We start from the raw sequence: 26,861 nt of genomic DNA on the forward strand, positions 1-26,861 counted from the left end.
CTCGCCTACTGAGACCCAAACTCGGTCCGCAGCCCGGTGACCACTGAGGGCGACCACTGAGGGCGGCGCGTCTCTGCAAGGCGGCTGTACCCACCCTCACCACCCCTACCACGCCTACCACCCCCACCCCTGACCCCGAGCTGCAGGAGAAAGAACAGCCAACGAGTGCTTCACGTCCACCACGCAGACTCAGCCTCCGTTTTATTGTAGAAAACCATTGCCCAAACACAAAATTTTAACACACGCACGTCCACACACACACACAGGTAAGGTTCTGTTCCTTCTTCGGTTGCAGAAAATAAATACGCCCACGTGGTCCGCACACCTGTCTAGAAAAGTCATTCCGGATCGCACAGGATAATCAGTCCTTTTGGCTTCTCCTCTGCTGTTTTATGGGATTCACTTTTCTAAGCACTTCGGAGGGGGGAAAAAAAACTGCTTGTGAGCTTAAAAATCTTATTCCAAGTGCTATTATTATTATTATTTTTTTTTAGCAAACTAAAAACTACCCGGTCATAACTTACTTATTTAAGAGGAAAATCAAGGTTTTTTTTTTTTTTCTTTTATAAAAAGATTGCCTGCAAAACTCATAAGTACCCAAGCTGACATGAAAGGCTGCTCTATGTTGGTAGGAATCCCGGAGCGGGCGCGGGGCGGGGCGGGGGCGGGCGCGGGGCGGGGCGGGGCGGCTCCCGCCCCGGAGGTGCAGCTCCGGGCTGCCTTTCCGGCGCGGCCCGGCAGGCCCGGAGGCAGGCCGCTCAGTCGTCCAGGCCGATGTTTCTGAAAAGGTAGGACATGGACTCGCCGTTGTGGATGCGGCGGATGGCTTCCGACAGGATCAGGCTGATGTCCACCGTCTTAATCTTGGGGCACTGCAGCTTCTGGATCTCGTGGGGGATCGTGTTGGTCACCACCACCTGGCGGTCAAGAGAGGGCAGCGGGCGTGAGATCCCCCGAACACGCGAGACGCCCCCTCCTCCCCCAAGCACCATGAGGCCGCCTGCGCTGCTCGGCCTGGGATCTGATGACCTCACACCCACGGGGACACCTGAGCCGAAACAGAGGGGCCGAGGACACCCTCTGAAGGCAGCCGTGGCGCTGGCTGTGCGACTCTGAGCAGGCCCTGAGCCTGCTATGTGGCTCCCATGACTTACACACTCAGTAAAGCTTCTGCTTGAAAAAGTGGCACCTGGGCGGGCGCGTGGCACAGCAGTGCAATTGCTGCGTGGGACCCCCCCACCCCGCCCCGCCCCGACTCGGTGCCCGGGACAGCCCCTGCTCCCCTGCAACTGCCTACGGTGGCACCTGCTTCCCATAACTAAGGGGTGGGCGCCTTACCTCATCAATGGCCGACTCCTCGATCAGCCGGGGGGCGTCAGACGACAACAAGCCGTGCGTGGCCATCACGAAGATCTTGTAGGCGCCTCTTTCCTTCAGGGTCTCTGCGGCAGCAAGAAAACTGTCAACGTCATCGATGATGTCATCCTGTCAATCACAGGTGGAGCACAGGGCACGTGAGCGCCTTTGCATGGACCAGTTAGACACCCGGCCCAGGACCAGCTCCCAGGCAGCCCTCCGGGGTTTCCCGCGGCCCCTCGGCATTGCACCTGCCACGGACAGGGCTGCAGGCCCCCACCCCTCAGCCTCCCTGGGTAGAACACTGCTTCCACCTCCACACCTGGTGGGCCAGGACGGCAGCCTCACAATGCAGGAGGCTCCAGAAATGTTTGTGGAATTTTTTTTTTTCTAAACATACAGAACCGGTGCTGTGATGTAGCGGGTTAAAGCCACCACCTACAGTATCGGCATCCCATATGGGCCCTGGTTCCAGTCCCAGCTGCTCCACTTCTGATCCAGCTATGGCCTGGGAAAGCAGTGGAAGATGGCCCAAACCCTTGGGCCCCTGCACCCACGTGAGAGACCCGGAAGAAACTCCTGGCTCCTGGCTTCGGACTGGCGCAGCTCCAGCCAATGCAGCCAACTGGGGAGTGAACCAGCGGATGGAAGACCTCTCTCTCTCTCTCTCTCCTTCTCTCTCTCTAGCTGTTGTGGCCATCTGGGGAGTGAACCAGCAGATGGGAGCCCTCTCTCTCTGCCTCTGCCTCTGTAACTCTGCCTTTCAAATAAATAAATAAATCTTCACACACACACACACACACATACACACACAGAAAACGCATCAGAAGCCGCTTTCACCCTGGGTAATGGGACCATGGGTAGCTCTCTCTCTTCCCTTCCTCTATTTTTCCTCATTTTCCAAATTTTCTGCACTGAGCCTGAGCACGTGGGGACCACGCTTTGTGTGCATGTTCTCACAACAGGAAAATCTACTGCTTTTAATAATAAGACTCGCAGGCCAGTGTGTCCCATCCTGTAGCCCGGCTGTAAGCAGGCACGTACTTCTCTTGCTTACATACGTGAGTTCTGACTGCTCATATGTACATCGATATTACCATGGTCAAAACTGGGGCCAGGCACTGGGTACGGTGTGAAGACGCTGGGGAGGCCATCTGTGGCAAGGCCCTCCTCCCTCACGCCAAAACCCACATGTGAACGCCCACACCAGTTTTACGTGTAACACCAGAAACCTGGGAAGAACGCCGACGTCCGTCCCTGCAGCATCTGCCCACACGGGCCACCGCTCAGCCATAAAAAGGGATAAACCACACACACCTAAACCAGCCTGCCGGCTCTCAGGGGCTCGTGCTAGGTGACACAGCTGCGCACACGGGCAGGGGCCGGGGCACCACACAGCCCAGAGGAAGTGTCCAGGGCACCCACGTGTGTGTTCCATTCTGTTCTGCCCTGGCTTTAAGGCGTGTGAACGGGGGAGCGTGTTCTCAACGAGTCATTACCAAGTTTGTACCCTCCCGTTCTCACAGAACAGTTCCCCAGGTTATGACAAGCAGTTGTGCAATGTGTTAACTGGTTTTAAGGGAATTCCAATAAGTTTGTGGGAAAATGAGATTTAAAAATAAGCTTTATTTTGGTGCAAAAAAATTCTGAACCTCATGCCTTTTTTTCACAATATACCTCTTCCGTGAACTCTTTGAAGACACATCAAATGCATGGATTTCAAATTTTTGCACCAGGGAAGGCACTGTGCATCGGTTCGAGTCCCAGCTGCTCCCCTTCAGATCTAGCTCCCTGCTAATGCACCTGGGAAAGCAGTGGAAGATGGTCCAAGTGCTTGGGCCCCTGCACCCAGGTGGCAGATCTGGATGGAGTTCCAGGCTCCTGGCTTCAACCTGGCCCAGCTCTGGCTGCTGGAGCCATTTGGGGAGTGAAGCATTGGATAGAAGACCTCTCTCTCTCTCTCTCTCTCTCTGTAACTCTGTCTTTCAAATAAATAAAAAAATAAATTTTTTTTCAAAATTGTAAATTCTAAGATTAATTCAAATTCATGGAAAATGGAATTAAAAGCGGTATTTACTTTGGTGCAGAAATTATTTTAAGAAGATGTATTTGAAAGGCAGAATCATTGAGACAGCCACGCACTGCCCGGAGCCCTTCTGTATGACACAGGTGAGCAGTCAGTCAACAGAACAACAAAGGCCAGATTAGCAACAGTGAGAGGTCCACTCACCACAATGATGGCGATCCTTCCGCCCACGTCACCAACCACCGTGATCGGGGGCTTCTCCTTAGGAATCAACACTGGTGGGAATAAAACATACACCCCCCCAAAGGCTCTATATGAAAAAGTACGACACAGCTTTAAGAAGGTAAGGTCTCCTGATAACCCCCCCCACACACACACACACAAACCAGGAATAGGAGGGAACGCCCTCAACCTGATGAAGCCCCCCAGCCCAAGCCCCTGGCTCAGATCGGGAACCTCGTTGTACACCACCCCCTCGCTGTGCTGGCCACGGGCTCCGCGCAAGAAGAAGACATAAAAGAAAGCAGCAATCGCTCTCTGTCCAGCGGAAGACCTATCCTCCATGTAGCTAGTCCCAAACCATCCGCCAACACGTGAATCCCCCAAAGCTGCAAGGGGCTGGCCTGACCGAGACGCAGGGGTAGAGGGCGGTCAGGGGAGGCTGGACTCAGCCTCGAGTGGATGCTGGGGCTAAGTTAGGACCGAACTGGAGGTAAAGACGGAGCAAGGGCCGGCGCTGTGGTGTGGCGGGCAAACCGGCATGTGGGCGCTGGTTCCCGTGCCAGCTGCTCCACCTCCGACCCAGCTCCCTGCTATGGCCTGGGAGAGGCAGCGGGAGGTGGTCTGCGTGCTTGGACCCCTGCCACCGTGTGGGAGACCCGGATGGCGCTCCTGGCCTTGGCCTGGCCTAGCCCTGGCTGTTGCAGCCATTTGGGGAGTGAATCAGCAGATGGAAGATCTTTCTCTTTCCCTCTATAACCCTTTAAAATTAATTTTTTTTTTTTGACAGGCAGAGTGGACAGTGAGAGAGGGACAGAGAGAAAGGTCCTCCTTTTGCCGTTGATTCACCCTCCAATGGCCGCCGCGGTAGGCGCGCTGCGGCCGGCGCACCGCGCGGATCCGATGGCAGGAGCCAGGTGCTTCTCCTGGTCTCCCATGGGGTGCAGGGCCCAAGCACTTGGGCCATCCTCCACTGCACTCCCTGGCCACAGCAGAGAAAAATTAATTAATTAAATTTAAAAAAAAAGACTCGGCGCCATTGGGATGGTGCGAAGGTGCTCTCAGTGTGAGACGATGTGAACTGGGGGCGCGGGGAGCAGAGGGTGTGATGACCTGCATGGTCCTGTCTCGCCAGATCCACACTGAACTCACTGCGGGCCGTCAGAGGGGTCCCCTGGGAGGGGCTCAGCCCTGGCAGGAGAGGCCTTCCACCCTTCCACCCTCTGGCACCCCAGGGTGCGGCAACAAGGCGCCGACTGCATGGCCAGTGCTGACCCAACAGCATTCACCCCTGCCCTGCAGGCCGCGGAGGTCTCTCCAGGGTACCGCACTAAAGACAGCACCGCACCGGGCCCAGAAGCGCTCTTGGGTGGCGCTAAACAGCGCGGCAGGTGCACCGCCCGGTAGCTCGCTAAGTCCCTGGGGTGCCCGGCGCATGCGCAGTGTGCACAGCCGGCTCCACAGCCCACCAGCACAGGCGCAAACCCTGCATTCGGCCAGGAAAGGGGTTAGCCGGGTTTTTAACCAACTGAAAAAAAGCCGAGTGAAAAGCGGAATGCACACTTTTTGGTAAAAGCCCAGGGCGGAGCGGCCCGTAAGTGGGAGGAAGGGGACCTAGAGGCGCCCGCGCACTCACTGGGGATCTCCAGGCTGGGGTGGATGGCGGCCGCGCTCCGGACCATGGGCGGCGAGTGCCGGCCGTCCACCAGGTCCGACTCGGCGTCCTGCGCTTCTCCGTGGATCACCGCGATTCCCAGGCGCAGCCGCTCCGCGAAGGACTGTGCCCTGGGGGAAGCAGCACACCGTCAGGAACCCCGCCCGCGCCTGCATGTGTCCATGCACCTGCGGGGCGCAGCTTAGGCTTAGCTTGACGACACATCCTGCGGCTGATTCCAGGGTGTCGGTCTCCCCAGGCAAGCTGCTGTGGGCATTCCCGTGCGGACCTCGGCGTGGGCACCTGCTTTCTCGTCCCCCCGGGGGTGAGTAGCTAGGGGTGGGACGGCCAGATCGCATGCAGGCTTCTGCTGAAGTGTCAGAAACAGCCGTTGGGCGTGACGCTGCCGTGAGCACGGCGTGAGCGCTCGGGCCACTGCACGGTCACTCCCTGTGCGCGCCGAGTCCCTCTAATACAACCGCTCTAAAGGTGCGCCCTGGGTGCACTGTGGACTTCCCTAGCGACAGGGGACACTGGACACCTGTCCTCGTGCTTGTTAGCCACCCACATCTACTCTGACATAAGGGCATACCTACTGCTGATTTTTGAAACGGGCTGATTGTGACGTTGAGTGGCCTCCCTTTTCACTCTCTTCATGTCTCTCTTGAAGAGCATCTTTTAATTTAAAAAAGTTATTTACTTGAAAGGCAGAGAGAGAGAGAGATCTCCTATCCGCTGGTTCACTTCTGAAATGCCCACAACAGTAGGGGGTGAGCCAGGCCAAAGTCCTGACCTAGGCATTCACTTTGGGCCTCCTGTGTCAATGGCCCACCCGCCTGAGTCATCACCTGCCGTGTCATGTCACAGCGGGAAGCTGATCAGGAACAGAGCTAGGACTCGAACCCGGGCACTTGGATAGGGAACACAGGAGACCCATCCCACACGGCATCGTAACTGCTACACCCGATGCCTGGCCGGCATCTTTGAATTCTGAGGAAGTATGATTTCTCAATCTTGTCTCTCCCGGCGGCCCATCAGAAACCCTCACTTAACCCGAAAGCCACCGACGTTCTCCGCTGTAAGTCTGATCATTTTAGGTTGCAGATGTAGGTCTGTGATTCGTTCTGATTTTTCTTTGCATGATGTGTGATATGGTTCTTTTTTTTTTAATTAATTTATTTTTTTTGACAGGCAGAGTGGACAGTGAGAGAGAGAGACAGAGAGAAAGGTCTTCCTTTGCCGTTGGTTCACCCTCCAATGGCCGCCATGGCAGGCGCGCTGATCCAATGGCAGGAGCCAGGTGCTTCTCCTGGTCTCCCATGGGGTGCAGGGCCCAAGCACTTGGGCCATCCTCCACTGCACTCCCGGGCCACAGCAGAGAGCTGGCCTGGAAGAGGGGCAACCGGGACAGGATCGGTGCCCCGACCGGGACTAGAACCCGGTGTGCCGGCGCCGCAAGGCGGAGGATTAGCCTAGTGAGCCGCGGCGCTGGCCAGTGATATGGTTCTCAATTCATTATTTTGCACTGGAACAGCCACTCACCCCAGCACTGCTGGTTAACGATTATCCCTCTCCACTGAGCTGCCTTTGCGCCTTTACTCAAAATTGGTTTTCCAGAGGAGTGTGGGTCTCTCTGCACTGCCTGATTTTCTGTCTCCATCCTACGACCACATTTTCCTAACTGGATTCAGGCGATGTTGTAGCACAAACTCCGTTCCTCTGTTTCCAAGCTGTCTGGGGGCTGTTCCAGGTTCTTTGCGTTTCCGTGTGGTTTTTAGAATTCGTTTGTCCATCCCTACCGAGGGAACCTGTTGACGTTGTGCCTGTGGTGGTGCCAGTCCCACGGATCACATGGAGAGCAAGGCCTCCTGAACAGCACTGACGGTCTCTACCCCTGAACACAGACCCTCTCTGTATCCAGCTGGAGTCTTTCACTTCTCTTAGCAATGTTTTGTAGCTTTCAGTGCAGAGATCCTAAATATTTTCCTTAGACTTTGCCAACAAGGAAATTTTACAAACAACAGAAAAAAAGTAGATAAAATGAACTGCATCAAAATAAAAAAAAAAGAAAACTTTTATGCATCAAGGGACACTACCACCAAAGTGAAGTCACCTGCGATGCTGGCATCTCTAACAGAACGCCGGTTCAAGTCCCGGCTGCTCCGCTTAGGAATGAACGCCCTGCTGATGCACCTGGGAAAGCCGCAGAGGATGGCCCGAGTGCCTGGGGCCCTGCCACCCGTGTAGGAGACCAGAATGGAGTTCCTGGCTCCTGGCTTTGGCTTGGCCTTGCCATTGCAAGCCATTTGGGAAGTGAACCAACAGAAGGAAGATAGCTCGCTCTCTCTCTCTCTCTCTCTCTCGCTGCTTTTCAAATAGATAAAATCATTTTAAAAGATGTAAATATAGTTACTACATGACCCAACAATTCCAGTCCCAGGCACACACCCGTCATCCGTGAAAACATGCCCGTACGGAAAGTTACACAATGTGCGTAGCAGCACTGTTCGCAACAGCCAAAAGGGAACGACACACAAACACCCTCAGCAGACAGATAACTGTAGAGCAGCGAATGTGGAATATTACTCAGCCATGAAAAGGAGCACTTGACCGACACAAGCTTTAATACGGGTGACCTTTGGAAACCCTGAAAGGAGCCATTTATACAAAATACCCGAACAGACAAATCCACAAAGAAGGCAAAGAGAGGCTGCCGGGAGCCGGGGGAGACAAGGAGCGACTGCTTCACAGGGATGCTTGTTCCTGAGACAATGAAAAAGCTTGGAACGCAGAGGCAGGTGGTGTTCCTACGACGCTGTGACTGCGCTACGATGCCAGTGAAAATTATGATTTCTACCCTATGTAATTTTAACTTTCATTTGTTAAAAAGCATATAAATCAGAAAAAATAAATTGCTCAACTAAAAGTCATTGAGCCTTGGAACAAGTGTTTGGAAACGTTTTCTGATGGGGCTGGGTGTTGTGGTGCGGAGGGTTAAGCCATGACTTGGGACACTTGCATCCCACATTAGAGCACCGGTTCGAGTCCCAGCTCCTCCACTTCCAATCCACTTCCCTATTAATGTACCGGGGAAGCGGCAGACAAGTCCTTGGGCCCCTGCCATCCACATGGGAGACCCAGCTGGAGTTTCTGGCTCCTGGCTTCAGTCCGGCCCAGACCTGGCTGTTGCGGCCATTTGGGGAGTAAATCAGTGGACAGAAAATCTCTCTCTCTCTCTTTCATTTTGCTTTTCAAATAAATAAATAATTTTTTCCCCAAAAAAGCTGTTTAAAACATAGACATTTTCCCAAAATGAGTCAAGGTACCCTACAACTTAATCAAAGGACACAAGAAACCCAAGGGCACAGCTCTCTGAAAGACATGGGGGTGGACAGAGGCCTGGCTACACCCCAGAGGCCACCTGTTTTATTAAATACACCACACACACGCACTGTTGGTCCTAATTTATAACTGCAAACAGCCGTCCGACTTCTATACCCAACAGCTCACAAGGTGCACACTCCGTGGTTCCTCCATGTTCATGGCCCGGCCCGAGACCAGGTCAGAGCTCAGCAGTGACCCAGTGAACACAGGTCCACATGGGAACATCACCTTACAGGGCACGGAGGAGAGAGAGCCTCTCCCCCTACCCAGAAAACACTGCCTATGGGACCCTCACAAACTCAACCCCACACCCTGCACAGCGGGCCACGGCCACCCAGGTCACACCAGGCCACCCCCCACCATGGGACCCTGGGGAACAGATCCATGTGGGCCGGGGGCCCCCACCTACCTCTTGGCCGAGGCTGGAGACTTGGCCACGATGACAGCATTCCTGTAATCCGGGATCTGTGCCAGACAGAAGGCTGAGGGTCACTGCGTGTCTCCGAGAGGCCGTTCCGACAACCAACACCAAGAGAGACAGTCCATAGACTCAAAAGTGCCATCTCATTTACTTGCAAGTTTTTGCAACAAAAGGAGAAGTTCAAAGTAAAGCTTTGTTTGGGAAAATGAAGAGATGCCTGCCTCGGAAAAAAATATTACTAGCGCGTTCAGCCACACGGATCTCTTTTAAGAAAAAAGTATAGGACAAGAGCAGGGGATGAGCCAGCAGAATGGTCACCATCACCGTCACTGAGGCTAGGAGTCCCCTCGTGAGCCCCACGCACAGGGACCCTCACGGTACCAGGACGATCCCCAGCCAACCTGAATCCAAATTAATTGTCAAATCCCCAATCAACACAGTCCAAACAGAAGACAACAGATCGGTCACAGTGTGTCAAAGACACCAACGCCTTTTTTTTTAGATTTTTTTTTTTTTTTTTTTGACAGGCAGAATTAGACAGTGAGAGAGAGACAGAGAGGAGAAAGGTCTTCCTTCAGTTGGTTCACCCCCCAAATGGCCTCTATGGCCGGCGCGCTGCGCCAATCCGAAGCCAGGAGCCAGGTGCTTTCTCCTGGTCTCCCATGCGGGTGCAGGGCCCAAGCACCTGGGCCATCCTCCACTGCCTCCCCGGGCCACAGCAGAGAGCTGGACTGGAAGAGGAGCAACCGGGACAGAATCCGATGCCCCGGCCGGGACTAGAACCCGGAGTGCCGGTGCCGCAAGGCGGAGGATTAGTCTAGTGAGCTACGGCGCCGGCCGACACCAACTCGTAAAGAACAATACACCCAGCGCTGTTTTTAAAGATATTAAGAGTGAGACAGAATCACCATATGACCAAGTAGCTCTAATCCTAGGGATATACACAAGAGAAGTGAAAATACATGTCTGCCTGGAAACTTGGACATGAATGTTCCCTGCACCCAAGTGATAAACGGGCCAGTGTCACGGCGCGGCTGGGTAACCCGCCACCTGTGAGCACCGATTCGAGTCCCAGCTGCTCCACTTCCGATCCAGCTCCCTACTACGCACCTGGGAAAGCAGCAGAAGATAACACAAGTGCTTGGCCCCTACCATCCATATAGGAGACCCAGATGGAATTCCAGGCTCCTGGCTTCGGCCTGGCCCAGACCTGGATGTTGCAAGCATCTGGGGAGTGAACCAATGGACTGAAGATAGATCTCTCTCTCTCCCAGAACCCTGCCTTTCAAATAAATAAACTCTTTTTGCTTAAAGATTCATTTATTTATTTGAGAGACAGAGTTAGAGAGAAGGAAAGACAGAGAGAGAGAGTTCTTCTATCTGCTGATTCACTCCCCAAATGGCTGCAACAGCTGGAACTGGGCCGATCTGAAGCCAGGACCCTGGAACTCCATCAGGGTCTCCCACGTGGGTGCAGGGGCCCAAGCACTTGGGCCATCTCCCACTGCTTTCCCAGGCCACAGCAGAGAGCTGCATCAGAAGTGGGGCAGCCGGGACTCGAACCAGCATCCACATAAGATGCCAGCACCTCAGGCGGAGGTCCAGCCTACTACGCCACAGCACCAGCCCCCGAATAAATAAAATCTTAAAAAATAATAATAATAAACCAACTCTGGTACACAACACATACAATTCCAATCAGGGACATTATGCAGACATAAAAAGGAGTTGAGTGGGGGCCGGCGCTGTGGTGCAGCGAGTTAAAGCCCTCGCCTGAAGCACTGGCATCCCATATGGGCACCGGTTCGAGACCCGACTGCTCCTCTTCCAGTCCAGCTCTCTGCTATGGCCTGGGAAAGCAGTGGAAGATGGCCCAAGTCCTTGGGCCCCTGCATCTGCATGGGAGACCCAGAAGAAGCTCCTGGCTCCTGGCTTTAGATCGGCGCAGATCCGGCCGTTGCGGCCATGTGTGGAGTGAACCAGCAGATGGAAGACCCCTCTCAATATCTCTACCTCTCTCTGTAACTCTGTCTTTCAAATAAATAAAATAAATCTTAAAAAAAAAAAAAAAAAGGAGTTACTAATCCATGTCTCTCCATCTCTCTCTCTGTAACTCTGCCTTTCAAATAAATAAATAAATAAACCTTTAGAAAGAAAGATGTTTCTTTTGATGCAAAACATCTTTTGAAATCCACAGTGTTTTCAGAATATGCATTTTCTACGAACTTTCTGAGGACCCCTCCGACCCAGAGGAGCTAAAACTCCATAGAAGGTGGCTGGCGCCGCGGCTCAATAGGCTAATCCTCTGCCTTGCGGCGCCGACACACCAGGTTCTAGTCCCGGTTGGGGTGCCGGATTCTGTCCCGGTTGCCCCTCTTCCAGGCCAGCTCTCTGCTATGGCCTGGGAAAGCAGTGGAGGATGGCCCAAGTGCTTGGGCCCTGCACCCCATGGGAGACTAGGAGAAGCACCTGGCTCCTGGCTTCGGATCAGCACGGTGCGCCGGCTGCGGCGGCCACTGGGGGGTGAACCAACGGCAAAAAGGAAGACCTTTCTCTCTCTCTCTCTCTCTCACTGTCCACTCTGCCTATCAAAAAAAACCAAAAAAACAAAAAACAAAAAACTCCATAAAAAGGAGACGGAGGGACAGAAGGAAGGAGACTCACACGGGCGGTTTCCTTGGGCTGGAGGAGTGGGGGAAGGACCAGCCCACATGAGCAGATGAGAGTTAGTGTGGGGGGGCTGGGATCACAGGTGCTGACCACCCCAGACAGCTGGACGGAGCGGCAGGGTGGAGAGAGGGGCTTAGAAAGGCCAGGGCCACACTGGGACCAGTGACCAGTGAGTTGCTCGTTAGTGACTATGGCTAATCCAATCATGCTTTAATCCTATCAGGGCCGGCCCAGCGACACGAAAAGAAGACACACGTTAATCAGAACGGTTTCCCACTCACCTCTTCCTGAATGTACTGCAGCAGGAAGGGAGAGGCTCGTAAATTATCCACGGGAATGTTGAAGAAGCCCTGGATCTCCTTCTGGTGCAGATCCATAGTGATGAGATGCGTGAGGCCTTTGAAACAGAGCAGACACAAGCACCGGGCCCTTTATAGCAGGTGGCGCCGCGGGAAATAAGTTCCGTTCTGAAACAAAACCCTGCACTGTGACCCGAGAGCGAGGGAGAAACGGCTCTCCCAGCCCCGCCCCCAGCACCTGTCCTAGCTCGGACTGTGCTAACACTGCCAGGTCCCCGATCTTCCCACCGGTTTAAAGCCACCACACAGTGAAGGTGACGGCAGCGCACGGCTGCGGTGAACGCGGCTCGGCCACAACGCAGGACGCCGTCCTATCACCCGCGGCGACATGGATGGTGGGCCTGGGGGACGTCACTTTGAGTGAAATAAGCCAGACGCAGGAAGACAGCTCCTGATCGCCCTCCCACGTGGGAGTCTTTTTTTTTTTTTTTTTTTTTTTTTAACACAGAATGGTGATTATTTAACTGGGAGAGGTAGGGTGGACACACACACACACACAAATAGAGAAGCTTCGAGAACAATCCCCGTCCATAGGGTGAGACCGGGTCCCTGCAGGAGCAAGGGCTTCTGCCCCTCCTAACAACTTTAAGGGAACTGTAAATTGTCATTTAATGCAATTTTCCTTTTTAAAAAGAAAGGTGCCAGTGTTGTGGCACGGTGGGTCAAGCCACCACTTGCAATGCCAGCTATGCCATAGCTGAGTGCGGGTTCGAGTCCTGGCTGCTCTGCTTCAGACCCAGCTCCCTGCTAATGCACAGGAGGTGGCCCAGGTGTTTGAGCCCCTGCCACCCACAGAGGAGACCCAGATGGAGCTCCTGGCTCTTGGTTTCAGAGTGACTCAGCCCCGGTTGTTGCGGTCATTTGGGGAGTGAACCAGTGGATGGAAGATCTCTTTCTTTTTCTCTCCCCTTCTTTCTCTGTCATTTGTCTTTCAAATAAATAAAATAGAAGTAAAAAAAATACACCTCATGAGCTTGATATTTAAATACTGAATATATTTGTTTTATATATATATAATATATACAAATACTAATTCATTGAAAATGAAGTTTCGGGGCTGTTTTCTCGCCACAAACTGGCTGTCTGTAGAAGCTGCGAGCACTCTCTCTGGTCAGCGTTCTCATTTAGCCAAGACAACACTGAAACAGTCTAAGAGGGGCAGGCATTTGGAATAGCGGTCAAGGTCCCAACCAAGATCCTCGCAGCCCGTATCAGAGCATCGGGGCTTGATACCAGCTCCACTCCCGACTCCCACTCCCTGCTAATGTGCAGCCTGGGAGGCGGCAGTCAGGCTTCAAACACTTTGGTCCCCTGCCACGCACATGGGAGACCTGGCCGTGTCCTGGCCCAGCCCTGGCCATTGCAGGCGTTTGGAGACTGAACCAGCAGATGGAAGATCTCTTAGTCTGTCTCTCTACCCTTCACACAAATTAACTAAATATATATTTATATACATTTTTTTATTTTATTTGAAAGGTAGACCTACAGAGAAGGAAAGAGAAAGATCTTCCATCCACTGGTTTACTCCCCAAATGGCCACAACAGCCAGGGCTGGGCCAGACTGAAGCCAGGAGCCAGGAGCTTCCTCCAGGTCTCCCACACAAGTGCAAAGCCCAAGCACGTGGGCCATCTTCCACTGTCTTCCCAGGCCATTAGCAGGGAGAGGGGTCAGAAGCAGAGCAGCCAGGACTCAAACCAGAACCCATATAGGATGCTGGCTTCCCAGGTGGTGGCTTAACCAGCTACGACACAGTGCCAGCCCCAAGAAAGCTTTTTTTTATTTATTTTTTTTTCCACATTTCCAGGGTACCAACGAAGCTCGCGGGCTGCTCACCGGCTTTGCACATCATGGAGGCCAGCAGCTTGGAGACGATGGAGCCCCGCTTCCTCATCTTGCACTGCTTACTGTAGGGGAAGTAGGGGAGCACGCCGGTGATGCTCTTGGCACAGGACGTCTTGCATGCGTACACCATGATCAGCAGCTCCATGATGGTGGTGTTCACGTCCCTGCGGCCACCACACAGAGAAAGCCCACAAGGGGCACAGAAGCTTGGCAACGCGTCCCCCTCCCTTCGGGTGCCAGCAATGCCTCTGCAGGGTGCCACCCACACCCCTAACCCGGGCTCCAGGCACAAGGCACAACAAAGAGATCCTCAGTCCTTCTCCACCCCCAGGGGGGCCTCTGGGTGCACCCCACATTCCTGCTCGGTCAACAACCCTGCTTTCTTTTTCATGGGGGCGGGGAAGAGATTTCCAAGCCCCTGCACCACATCCATCTGCTCCCAGTCATCAGTCAGACGGGAACTGTGCATGCCAAAGTCACCCTAAAATTAACCCCTCCGGGGCCGGCGGTGTAGCAAGTAAAGCCTCCACTTGTGACGCCAGTGTCCCGGCTGCTCCACTTCCTATTCAGCTCCCTGCTAATAATGCATGCCTGGGAAAGCAGCAGAAGATGGCCCAAGTGCTTGGACCCCTGCACCCACCGCACCCATGTGGGAGACCTGGATGGGGCTCCTGGCTCCTGGCTTAGGTCTGATCTGACCCTCATTCTTGCGGCCCTTTGGGGAGTGAACCCATGGATGGAAGACATTTGTCTCTTTCTCTCTCTCTCTCCCTTTCAAATAAAATGAAAATAAATAAAACTAAAGAAGAAAAACTCACAGCCAGGTCCCTAGCACCCCCTTTCCCCTCTGTGGCACAAATTGAGAGCTGCCTCTATCCACTCTCTAACTCATCCCATCTCAGCCCCTCCCAGACACATTCCGATGACACTCTTGTCCCGAGGACCCCGTAACCTGTCACCGAGGTCATCGGTGGCCTCGGCAAGGCTAACTCCACCTGCTGATTCCAGGACACAGCTGCTCAGCCCTGCTGCTCCCTCCTGGGACGCCCCCTGCCCGAACACGTTCACTGGTCTTCGCATCCTGCCACCCCTCATTCCTGGGGCTTCTCACCCAACTCCAGCGCCTGGGCTCAACACCTGCCTCTGGCTCCTGACTCCAGCTTCCTGCCAACGGAAAGGCTGTGCTGATGGTCAAATGGCTGGGTCCCTGCCGGAGACCCGGGCTGAGTTCCTGGCTCCCAGCTTCGGCCTGACCCAGCCCCTGATATTGTGGGCATTTGGGGAGTGAACCAGCAGATGGCGCTCTCCCTGTCTGCGTCTATCAATAAATAAATGACCATGAATAACATAGGGAAAGAAAGGGAAGGGCTTGTAAATGGGAAAGATTACCAAGGTCGCCCTTCAGAAATCCAAATTCTAAGCCCAGCAGGGCCTCCGAGGCCTGCTTCTGCCCTGGTAATCCAGCCAGCATCTAGGCATTGATCAGAAGGAACTGCACCTGTCTCTGGGACGCCCTGGAGCCACACTTCCCCAGCCTGGGACAGACAGCAGCGGCAGAGGCCGAGGACGCTCAGTGCCCCAGCGCCCAGCTGGCTGAGGACCCAGACTGTCACGGCAAAAGGCCAGCCACACCCTCCCCGCGTCACAGGGTGCAGTGACAGGTCCCCTGCCACTTCCCTTCTCAGCAGAGGCAGGGTGCTGTGACCTCAACCCGATGGACCAAAGACCAGGACAGACATGTCGGAACTCGGGTGGAAGCATGCATGCTCTCAGGCTAAACTCCCTGAAGTTCCGTTCTTCTTCCCCTTCTTTGGTTATCACACACGCGCACACACACACACACACAAATCTAGCACGCACCAATCTTCAGACCTGCTAAGCTAACACATGATTTCTAGGCCTTATTAAAAAAAATCACTGGTTGAGGCCGGCGCCGCGGCTCACTAGGCTAATCCTCCGCCTTGCGGGGCCGGCACACTGGGTTCTAGTCTCGGTCGGGGCACCGATCCTGTCCCGGTTGCCCCTCTTCCAGGTCAGCTCTCTGCTGTGGCCATGGAGTGGAGTGGAGGATGGCCCAAGTGCTTGGGCCCTGCACCCCATGGGAGACCAGGAGAAGCACCTGGCTCCTGCCATCGGATCAGCACGGTGCACTGGCCGCAGCGGCCATTGGAGGGTGAACCAACGGCAAAAGGAAGACCTTTCTTTCTGTCTCTCTCTCTCACTGTCCACTCTGCCTGTCAAAAAAATAAAAATAAATAAATAAAATCACTGATTGAAAAACTTCCAGAAGGCGGGCTCTCTGTGCTCACCCTCCCTCGCCAGGCTTAGCCTGACTGACTGACAGGTGCACACAGCGTCCCTGCACCCAGATGACTTCTTGGGACCGCAGCACCCACAGGCCAGCGTCCCGTCAGACTAGCCGTCTCTGTTTCCAGCTCCCTTCATTTATGCACCATACCCTTTAAGTGGTGATGATTCTAAATGACCCGCACTGCGAGTTCAGGAACCCGAGGAAGGAAACTTCCCTCCCCCAGCCACTGAGGGTCAGGGGCCTCCATGGGTCCCAGCACCCCCTCCGAGTCTCCACTGCAGGAACCAGGGGCTTCCCTACACCAGGAAGAGTCAGCAGGTGGCTAGAGCGGAGACGCACCAACCCCGAGAACGTCACGGCTCTTCCTGGGTAGACAGCTCTTAGCCGCCTGAGCACTCGGGCCCCACATGGCCAGAGGACAGCACCTCTGTTGACAGCTACTCACTTGGACACGGTCTGGATGATGAACACATCCTTCCCTCTCACAGATTCCTGGATTTGTACTCTCGTTTCTGACAGGAAAAGAGAGAAAAAAAAAAAAAAAAAAAGAGGAAAGAAGGAAAAGACATGGTTCACATTTTTAAAAAGACACGAAGGATTTGCATCATCCCCCAATGCCATAAAACACGGCAACTGGACTGCCTGCCACACGCGCCAACAGACGACAGATGCAGTAGTAACGACACTACGGATCACCCCTACGAGGGAATGACACTCTGACTTACGTCAGCTTCCCACCCTCCCCCATAAGCAGCGTGTGCTGCAGCACTCAAAGCACTGTGTCTTTATAAGAATGTATACACTCAGGCACGGGAGCAGCATCAACTGAAGAACTGATGGGGGCCGGCGCTGTGGCGTAGCGGGTAAAGCCGCCGCCTGCAGCGCCAGCATCCCATGTGGGCGCCAGTTTGAGTCCCGGCTGCTCCACTTCTGATCCAGCTCTCTGCTATGGCCTGGGAAAGCAGTAGAAGATGGCCCACGTGCTTGGGCCCCTGCACCTGCGTGGGAGACCTGGAAGAAGCTCCCGGCTCCTGGCTTCAGATTGGCCCAGCTCTGGCTTCGTGGCCATTTGGGGAGGGAACCATTGGATGGAAGACTTCTTTCTCACTCTGCCTCTGCCTCTCTCTTTAACTGTCTTTCAAATAAATAAAATAAATCTTAAAAAGAAAGAAGAACCTTGTGAGGCCAACTGGGGACATTTGCATCTAGCCTGGTGTTAGGGAACGAGGTATTGTAGCTGCGCAGGAGAAAGAACGGACTCTCGGGAGACACAGTGTCAGCATGTAGAGTCTCCAGCTTCCTTTCGAATGGTCCCACACATGGATTCTCAGGGTAAGGCGCTAAGTGTTGAGCCAAGGTACAAGGCACTCTGGTACGATTCTTTCAACTCTCTTGTATGTTTGAACATTCCAAGAAAATTTGGGGAAAAAAAATATAAAACAAAAGCGGAATGCATGTTTACAAAAGGATGTGACAGGGTGTTAAGAAAGTGGGCTTTGGGGCCGGCGCCGTGGCTCACTTGGTTAATCCTCTGCCTGCGGTGCCAGCATCCCATATGGACACTGGGTTCTAGTCCCAGTTGCCCTTCTTCCAGGCCAGCTCTCTGCTGTGGCCTGGGAGTGCAGTGGAGGATGGCCCAAGTGCTTGGGCCCTGCACCTGCATGGGAGACCAGGAGAAAGCACCTGGCTCCTGGCTTTGGATTGGCGCAGCGCTGGCCGTTGCGGCCATTTGGGGAGTGAACCAACGGAAAGGAAGACCTTTCTCTTTCTCTCTCTCTCTCTTTCACTGTCTAACTCTGTCAAAAAAAAAAAAAAAAAAAAAGAGAAGTGGGCTCTAGCGGCCAGGAGATGAGGTCAATCTCGACCTGGTTTCCTGTGGGCCCTCGTACTGAACGTCCCCTTTATCTCAGCTTTTCAAACTGGGTCTGGTACGGGAGAGGCCTCCCCATGGGAAACATCTGGGACCGTGCTTTGGCTGCCAAGTTGTTCAGGGTCTGCAACATCTACATAGACGTCACTAGCTGAGCACCCTGAATCCAAAAACCCAAAACCTGAGCTTTCTGAGCACTGATCTGACTCCAAAACGTTTGGTATTTTTTGTTGTTGTTAACACAGCTGGATTCCAGATGTTCAGTTAGGGATGCTCCAGCTGCAACATCAGGGACCTACGCGTGTCAGTCTGTCCCACAAGACACCAAGCATTTTCCTAGCCTTCGCTCACACACTGGGGAGGGGCCTTCTCGTCCTGAGTAGTGCGCCACTGTGCCCCCACCCCTGCTCCAAGCTCCCCAGACCAGGCAAAGGACAGCATCCTACGTCCCTTGGAGGCGAGGCGTTCTCCTAACCACCCCCACAGTTTCTTCCATCATACGTTTTCCCTATGGAAGCCATAGTGGGTCTTGAAGAGGAGGCGGTAGCAGAGTTAAACGGGGAACAGCAAACCTGTGCGTGTATGTGTGTGTGCATGTATGTGTGTGTTTAAGATTTATGTGACAGGCTGAGACACACAGAAGGAGTAAGTGCCCATATACTGGTCAGCTGGTGACTTAGGCCACCGTCACTGCCTCCCATGCTGGGTATGGGCAGGAAGCTGGGGACAGGAGCTTCCAGCGCCACGTGTAGAACCCCGGCATCCAATACGGGACACTGGCATCGTAACCACTAGGCCAAGCACCTGCCTGCCCCCAAATCATGTCTTCGTTATCAAAGCCACCTGTAAGCTGTACAATATTTAAATTGACAAAATTGGAGCCAGTGTTGTAGCACAGCGGGTTAAGCCACTGCCTGTGAGCCAGCATCCCACATAAGCAACTATCTGAGTCCTGGCTGCTCCCCTTCCAATCCAGCTCCCTGCTAATGCGTCTGAGAAAGCAGTGGAAGATATGGTCCAAATGCCTGGGTCCCTGCCACCCAGGTCGGAGACCCAGATGGAGCTCCTGGCTTCAACCTGGCGCAGCCTTGGCTGTTGCAGGCATTTGGGGAGAGAACCAGGGGATGCAAGATTCTCTCTCTGTCTATAATTCTGCCTTTTGATTAAATAAAATAAACAAATAAATGGACAAAATCCTATAGTGGAAAAGGAAAGAGATAAGTATTGAATATAACGAGCACAAACGAGGTGCTGAGAATCACTATGCACACAAATCAGCCCAAGCAATCCTCACCGCAGCCGTTCCCATGTACAACTTAGAGAGGTCACATCACCTGCCAGGGACGAGGTGCAGGGCTCTCAAGCCCCTGCAAGCTGTCCAAAGCTCCTGCTAGAGCAATTTTAAATATCATTTCTAAAGAAATTACGACTAAACGACTCATGTATTTTACCATCTGGGATGCTTACAGAATGACATAGATCAAGTAGCAAAAAGTATTTGCTAACAAGACTTCATCGAATCCACGGCAGGGGAAAAGAACTCCTGACACCAAGGCCGTGGGGGCACGCGCCTTAGGTGGCGACAAGCGAGCTGCCGGTGGGTGGGTCCACGTTTTCAGTCCACGGACCGGCTGGCTGGTGGACTCAGGTCGTTCAGATTGAATGCGGAGCTCAAGTCCCAAGAAGTGATTGGCACCAGGGGTTATGAATCCAGCTGGTATCCGTGAGACCACCCTTCATCAGCCCGGACCACAGCAGAGGGGGACAAGCTGAGCCCAGGCATCCCACGCGCGCGCGGCGGCTCACCTCGGTTCGGCTCCTGGTAGACCTGCACCTTGCCCATCTCCACTCCCAGCCGCCTGGAGGAGAGAAAGAGGGAGAAGCTGAAAAGGTAACAGAATGGACCCCATTGCTATACTGCTGATAGGTGACTCCCAAATGGATAAAAGTAGAAGAAGACGCAGTTGTTCGTTTTATGAAATGTGGAGTCAGTGTTACGTGGCGTGTCAGGCCAGTGCCTGGTACCCCGATACCCACCCCATCCACGCCCTGCCTCGCCAGCCAACCTCCCATGCCCGCTGCCTCCAGCCTACCTTGCTGGCTCACACCCGCGCCTCCTCCTACACACCACAGGGCCTTTGAACCTCTCTGCCTGGAGGGCTGTGCCCCAGGCCTGTGCTTGGTCAGGCTGCTCCATCCACACAACCCCAACCCGGCCACCACACTGCCGTCTTTGCAGTATTCCTTTCTTTCTCCTCTCCCGGAATTATCTCGTGGCTTCTGCTGGCTTGCTTTCTTGTCTGGCTCCCATACTAAAAGGCAAATCTGGCTTGCTCACAGCTAACTCCCAAAGGCTAGTACACAGTTGGGGTCTAACACTTGCCCAATAAATATCTAAAATTCCCCCTGACCTATAAACTATGTCCTACCTAACACAAGCCCTCAACCAGTGTCTGCTGCATCAATTCGGAAGGAGGTACAGCAGGTTGCAAATGGTTCACAGCTGACACAAATTGCCTAGACATCGCCTCCTTCAGTTCCAACAATTACTGCTAACCTGATGCTCACATTCAAGGCATCACCCGCGAACAGAGCGGATCGGGGGACACTTCTAACTCACTCGGCGATTTTCTTGGAGAGCTCCATGCACGACGCGTTCGAATTCGCTGAAAACAATACCAGCCCTCCTTTGGTGATGTTCATCTTGGTGTCCAATTCAGGCGTCGCCACACAAAACATCAACCCTTCTTGGTTTTCCAATTCTCAGAGCCTGGACGGTTACAACACACACACACACACACACACACAGAGAAACACACATTAAGAGCTGCCGTGCGCTATGGGATACAACGTGAACAGACAGTATGCTTTCACAGCAGGTGACTTTAGCCGAAGGAAAGTCAGTTGGCACCACAATGGCGTCTTGGATGGCTCCCAGCTCTGTGTGTGGACAAACAGAAAGTGCGCGTGGATGTGAGGGCTCAGTCCAGGGCAGCAGACATACGCTATCACACGATCCGCTTTCCAGAACCCCTGGGAATAAGTGATACAACTTACAAGAAAGGCGGAGCTGAGGACCTCAGGGTTTTACTGTGTGCTGTTGAAAGGCAATTATGGGCAACCTCCTTTTAGTCTCTGACAACAAAATTCCTCCTGGATTAACACACAGAAAAATGGCAGGGCCATTAGCAAGGACACAAACCGGTAGAGCCTCCAACAAAGAATAAATTGACTCATCTATGCCCCAGCTTTCCCTAGGAAGCCTGCTGACCGTGCATCCTCCCCCGGTCTCCCGGATGCTCTGAGTCCAGGCCTATAACTGGCCTTGTCATCTGCAGTGTCCCCCAGCTGGACCCCAAGGTTGTCCAGCTAACAGCCCCCCCCCCCCCCCCCCCGGAGAAGCAAAGTGAGCGGGCCCAGATGACAGACAGCAGGGCACAGATATAAAGGACTCTGGCCTGGAGGACATCAGAGCCGAGGTCCTCAGCCACACCACCCCGGGCTGGACCGGATGGAAGAGCAGCACCCGTGCAGGCTGTGGGGTTGGGGGAGTCTTCCCAGCACGTCCACCCACCTCCCCCGCTGCATGCTCACTGGGGATGGCTCCGGGGAGGCTGGTGCATGTTAGAAATGGGTTGGGGGCTGGCACGGTGGCATAGCAGGTAAAGCTGCCTCCTGCAGAGCCAGTATCCTATATGGATGCCAGTTCGAATCCCAGCTACTCCACTTCTGATTCACTCTGATTCTGCTGTGGCCTGGGAAAGCAGTAGAAGATGGCCCAAAGCCTTGGGCCCCTGTACCCACATGGGAAACCCGGAAGAAACTCCAGGCTCCTGGCTTTGGATTGGCCCAACTCCAACCATTGCGGCCATTTGGGGAGTGAACCAGCGGATGAAAGATCCTCTCTGTCTCTCCCTCTGCCTCTCTGTAACTCTGCCTTTCAAATAAATAAATAAATCTTAAAAAATTTTTGAAAAAAGAATAGAAACAAGTTGACACAGAGCTGGCTGTGTTTACTACCCTTACATTTTAACTATGCAGATAAGATGCAAACCTGAAACACGATATGAAGATCAAACTCCTCAGCCCACCCAGGCTGCCCCCCCCCCACCTCCCTAGCAGCAGAGGTCCCGGTGAGTTGGGTGTGGGCACGGGGAGTTCTGGCCAACTTCCCTGAGCATGCTCTCACACAGGCAGGCCAAGAAAAATACATCCTGAAAAGATACACAGTGTTTCCAAAGCAGTACAGTACCTACAAATCCATTCAGCATTGGCTTTTAGTCAAACAGGATCATTTGACCAGGCAGACCTAGTTTGTAATTCCTAACTGCTGCCTGTCTTCCAGTGTGGCTAGGCCACTTTCAGCCAGGTCGCCAGGCCCGGCCAGGCCTCCCTGTGCATGTGTGCAGTGGAACCCCAAGGGCCACAGGCAGCACAGCACACACAGTGCCACCAGCAAGTGCGGTGAGCCCGCTTCCCACACAAGGCCTCTCAGGAGGCATTCCAGCTAGGCCCACCCAGGATTCCAGAATGGGAAATAGAGCATGAGATGCAATTGGCCTTAAGCCTATGAATCACAAACAGAAACGCAGCCACAGTTGACCAAGGCCCCGGAGACCCAGGGGGACCACTGGTGCCTACCACAGCAAGTGGCTTTTGGAACAGGGATGAGCAAACCCCGGCCCCCGGGTCAAGTCAGGTCCCTCCAATGCACAAACACAAGCAGGTTTACAAAACACAAGCAGGCTCACTTGTTTACAAATGTCTCTGGATGAGACACTGAGGTCGACCAGCTGGGATAAATGCAGGAAACGGGCCAGCCTTGTGGCGCAGCGGGTTAAGCCTCCATCCTGGCTACTTCTACTCTGATCCAGCTCTCTCTGCTCATGTGCCTGGGAAGGCAGTGGAGGACGGCCCAGGTGCCTGAGCCCCTGCCACCCATGTGGGAGACCGATAGTGTTCCAGGCTCCTGGCTTCAGCCTGGCTCAGCCCTGACTATTGTTGGCATTTGGGGAGTGAAGCAATGAATGTTAGATCTTTCTCTCTGTCTCTCCACCTTTCAAATAAATAAATCAATCTTAGAAAATAAAAACAGCACATTTAATCAATCGCAAGCATTGGAAGAGGCCTGAGGTGTCTCCTTACTCCATCACTCAACCCATACACGCTTGGGCACAGCAGGGCCAGGTGCAAGACAGGAAACAGAAGCAAATCTAATTCTCTCCTTGTCACAAATACAGGCTTCCGGGTCAACTCACGAATGCAGCTCTCTCGTTTTGCCTTGGCTGACTGCCAGGCCTCAACCACACCAACGCCAGCAGTGCAGGCGGACCCCTCAGGGCTACTGCAAAACCTCCACGAAGCACTTCACACCCAGCTAGTGCCTTAGTGACCGACCAAGTTCAAGGACAGCAGGAGGGGTGGGGGTGGGGGGAGCATCTTCTTCCGACCCTTAACCTTCAATAAGCTCCAAAGAGTTCAGCACCATCCGGGAACACTGAGGAGCGGGAAGGCACCTTAGGGGAAGTGTCCACCTCTAACTCTGGCCACAGAAGCCCACCTGCAGGGTTCCTGCCACGGAGCCACACCCCAGGCCCCCTTACAGCCCAGGGCCTGATGCCCGTGCTCCAAAGACACCCCCCACCCACTTAGAACCCCCGCAGGTTCCTCCTGCAGCCTCCACCCCATGGGCTCTTGTCCTAACCTGGAAGACAGACCCCAGCTCCTTTTCCATAAGGCAGTCCCCAACCCATCCTGGGGGCTCTCCGGCCCTCATCCAGCCCCAGGCTGACCGAGGGTGCTGAAGTTCCGGGCCTCGGGCCTCGTTAATCCAGCTCTAACCGCTACACCTGCAGGATGTCAGATTTCTAACAGGTGTGAAATCACCTTCCCAAGAGGACCGGGGACTGCAGAGCCCAGGAATGGAAACACAGGCTCAGCCGGTAAACTTCAAAGTTCAACAAATGCCGCAGGCTAACTTTACAGCAGATCATTCTGGGTGGCCAGTGAACCCACTGGCCCTCAGCAGAACAAAGGTTCCCCACCCCCACCACCCAAAGCCTGACATTGGGCAACAATGGACTTGGCCTCAGCGACCTCCTGAACTTGCCCAGGGCCCCAGCCTACACAACTTCCCCACGAGTCTGGCTAAAAAGCTCCGCCCACAGGAATTTATGCTCTGGGCAACATTCTTTTTCTCTCTCTTTTTTTTTTTTTAACAGTCTAGAACAGCACCCAGCACGACAAACGTATACTAAATAAAGTCTGACCTCACCAAGCTGCAGTAATTAACAGATGGAACCACAGTTCTTTGTAGACTAGAAGGTATCAGAAAGAATAAAAGATTATTATTTCTATTAGTGCTACAATAAAATGTGCTTTTTTTTTTTACTAGCAATATCGAGGAGAATTTTGAACGGCAAAATCTAGGGGCTGGCATTGCGGTACAGTGGGTAAAGACACTGCCTGTGACACTGGCATCCCATATAAGCACCAGTTTAAGTCCCAGTTGCTCCACTTCTGATCCAGTTCCCTGCTAAATAGGCCCGGAAAAACAGCAGATGATGGCCCAAAGCGCTTGGGTCCGTGCTACCCATGTGGGAGACCCGGATGGAGTTCCAGGCTCCTGGCTTCAGCCTGACCCAGCCCCCGGCCATCCCAGCCATTTGGGGAGTGAACCAACGGATGAAAGATCTCTCTCTGTCCCTCTCTTTGTGTGACTCCGCCTTTCAAATAAATAAATCCTTTTTAAAAGGAAGGGCAGGCTGGCGCCGTGGCTTAACAGGCTAATCCTCCGCCTTGCGGCGCCAGCACACCGGGTTCTAGTCCCGGTCGGGGCGCCGGATTCTATCCCGGTTGCCCCTCTTCCAGGCCAGCTCTCTGCTATGGCCCGGGAAGGCAGTGGAGGATGGCCCAAGTGCTTGGCCAGGAGAAGCACCTGGCTCCTGGCTTCGGATCAGCGCGATGCGCCGGCCGCAGCGGCCATTGGAGGGTGAACCAATGGCAAAAAGGAAGACCTTTCTCTCTGTCTCTCTCTCTCTCACTATCCACTCTGCCTGTCAAAAAAATAAAATAAAAGGAAGGGCAAAATCTCAATCACTTCCCCACTCCTCTTGTAACTGCTGAGGTCACCTCTCTTAAGGTACATGCTCAACATTTTCCAAGGGCTCTGACCCCTTATGACGACCAGTGAGGAAGGTACTAGAATGACACCGGGTTTTAGTCGCAGGAAACTAAGGCTTGCAGAGGACAGGGACTCCCAGCGGCAGGCACAGCTGTCTGAGCCCGATCTGCGCACAGTCAGCTTCTACCAGGAGGCTGTCCACTCTGCCACAGAACAGGACCTGCCGCCCTGCCACATTCCGCACGGGGTGCGAAGCCTCGGACAACCAGCCAGCTGCTGTCAACACGCCTCGTGTGGACACCTGCTATCCAGGGCCGAAGAAAGGACAGAGAACTCTGCTGCTGCATGTTCATTTCCACTTCTGGGAATGCACCGTGAGCCAGAAAAAGCGATCTGCTCAGTAGTGCTGGGTGCACGACTCGTTTTCAAGATCCGGGTAAAGATCCCATCATGAATCAAGTAATAAAGTCTCAGGATCTACACCGAATATAAAACACGCTCAACACTATGAACAGTGCCTGCGAGTGAAGGGCCCAGAACTGCCTTCCTCAAATCACAGCTGGGAAAAAATCAGTACCAAGAGGGGCCAGCGACAGCATCCCATATGGGTGCCGGTTCTAGTCCTGGCTGCTCCACTTCTGATCCAGTTCTCTGCTATGGCCTGGGAAAGCTAGTGGAAGATGGCCCAAGTTCTTAGGCCCCTGCACCCGCGTGGGAGACCCAGAAGAAGCTCCGGCCGTTGTGGCCATTTGGGGATTGAACCAGCAGATGGAGGACCTCTCTCTCTGCCTCTGCCTCGCAAATAAATTTTTAAAAACGGTACCAAGAGCAAGACAGAAAGAGATGCCTTCGTGGGGCTCAGCCATGCGGGTGAATTTTTTTTTTTTTTTTTGTAAATTTTTAAACACTAGAAATCACACTTCCTCACGCCCTGAACAGCTCCAGTCTATATTTGCATGTTCCCTGCAAAAACTAAAAACTCAAATTGTGTCCATTTTAGAAGAAAGGGGAACAAAAAAAAGTCTTATCAATGTAATACCTTGGGGCAAAACCTCTTGAAGCAGAACAACACCTAAAAATCACATCAGCCTTCCGTGGGTAAGGGACAGCCGGGCGGCCAGGCAAATTCAAATCAGCGGTCAGGCCAGCGATGGGAGGCGCCCGGAGCAGCTGGGTTTGGGCACTGCTGGCCGAGCTGCTAGCTGCAGGGCCGTAATGAGGGCTGCACGGAGGGGGCGGGGAGCCTCAGGGCCACGCGCAGGCCCGGGCCTCGCCGACCCCCGCGCGGAGACCGGGGAGGGAGGGAGAGGCCCGGGCTGGCGGCGCGAGGCGGGGGTCCCCGCCCCCTCCGAGGCGCCCCCACAAGCCGCCGCCCCCGGGCCGCGATCCGGCCGCCGATCGGCACCGCGGGGCTCCCCGCCCTGTGCACCTGCGCCCCGCAACGCCGGAGCCCGCCGGTCCGCGCCGCCCCTCGCCGCTGGCTCCCGCCCGCCTACCTGGCCCTGACCCCAGCCCCGGCCCCGCCGCAGCCTCCGCTGCCGAAGGAAGAAAGCGCCGAGTCTGCAAGGCGACGTTTCTGGGAGCAAAATGGCGACCCCATGCGCAGGAGCGGCGACCGAGGCGAC

General features: G+C 54.0%; 1 protein-coding gene across 3 annotated transcripts; it reads right to left on the minus strand.

Moving 5' to 3' along the window:
* Window positions 1–175: 175 nt before the first annotated feature.
* On the minus strand, window positions 176–26,861 carry LOC133777168 (phosphoribosyl pyrophosphate synthase-associated protein 2). 3 transcript variants are annotated; one of them, XM_062216641.1, is made up of 13 exons: window positions 26,733–26,861; window positions 26,276–26,458; window positions 21,171–21,266; window positions 20,734–20,883; window positions 19,920–19,972; window positions 16,689–16,755; window positions 13,924–14,096; window positions 12,012–12,127; window positions 9,049–9,104; window positions 5,238–5,386; window positions 3,587–3,657; window positions 1,339–1,485; window positions 176–917 (listed from the first exon to the last, which is right to left on the minus strand). In XM_062216641.1, exons 4-13 carry the CDS (start codon window positions 20,850–20,852, stop codon window positions 759–761), a joined length of 1,110 nt encoding a protein of 369 aa, XP_062072625.1. In that variant the 5' UTR covers window positions 20,853–20,883; window positions 21,171–21,266; window positions 26,276–26,458; window positions 26,733–26,861; the 3' UTR covers window positions 176–758. The 3 variants fall into 3 exon arrangements, with proteins under 3 accessions (XP_062072625.1, XP_062072624.1, XP_062072626.1); XM_062216640.1 differs by lacking the exon at window positions 26,276–26,458; XM_062216642.1 differs by lacking the exons at window positions 21,171–21,266; window positions 26,276–26,458.

The sequence above is a fragment of the Lepus europaeus genome, chromosome 18 (genome assembly GCF_033115175.1).
Source record: "Lepus europaeus isolate LE1 chromosome 18, mLepTim1.pri, whole genome shotgun sequence".
Taxonomy (NCBI): domain Eukaryota; kingdom Metazoa; phylum Chordata; class Mammalia; order Lagomorpha; family Leporidae; genus Lepus; species Lepus europaeus.

Coding starts and splice junctions, on each gene's coding strand:
- LOC133777168 (XM_062216642.1), bottom strand. CDS start 20,852: ATGTTTTGTGTGGCGACGCCTGAATTGGACACCAAGATGAACATCACC. Junction 16,756..19,919: donor CTACCAGGAGCCGAACCGAG/GTGAGCCGCCGC, acceptor TTTTCCTGTCAG/AAACGAGAGTACAAATCCAG. Junction 1,486..3,586: donor GAAGGATCGCCATCATTGTG/GTGAGTGGACCT, acceptor TGTGATTGACAG/GATGACATCATCGATGACGT.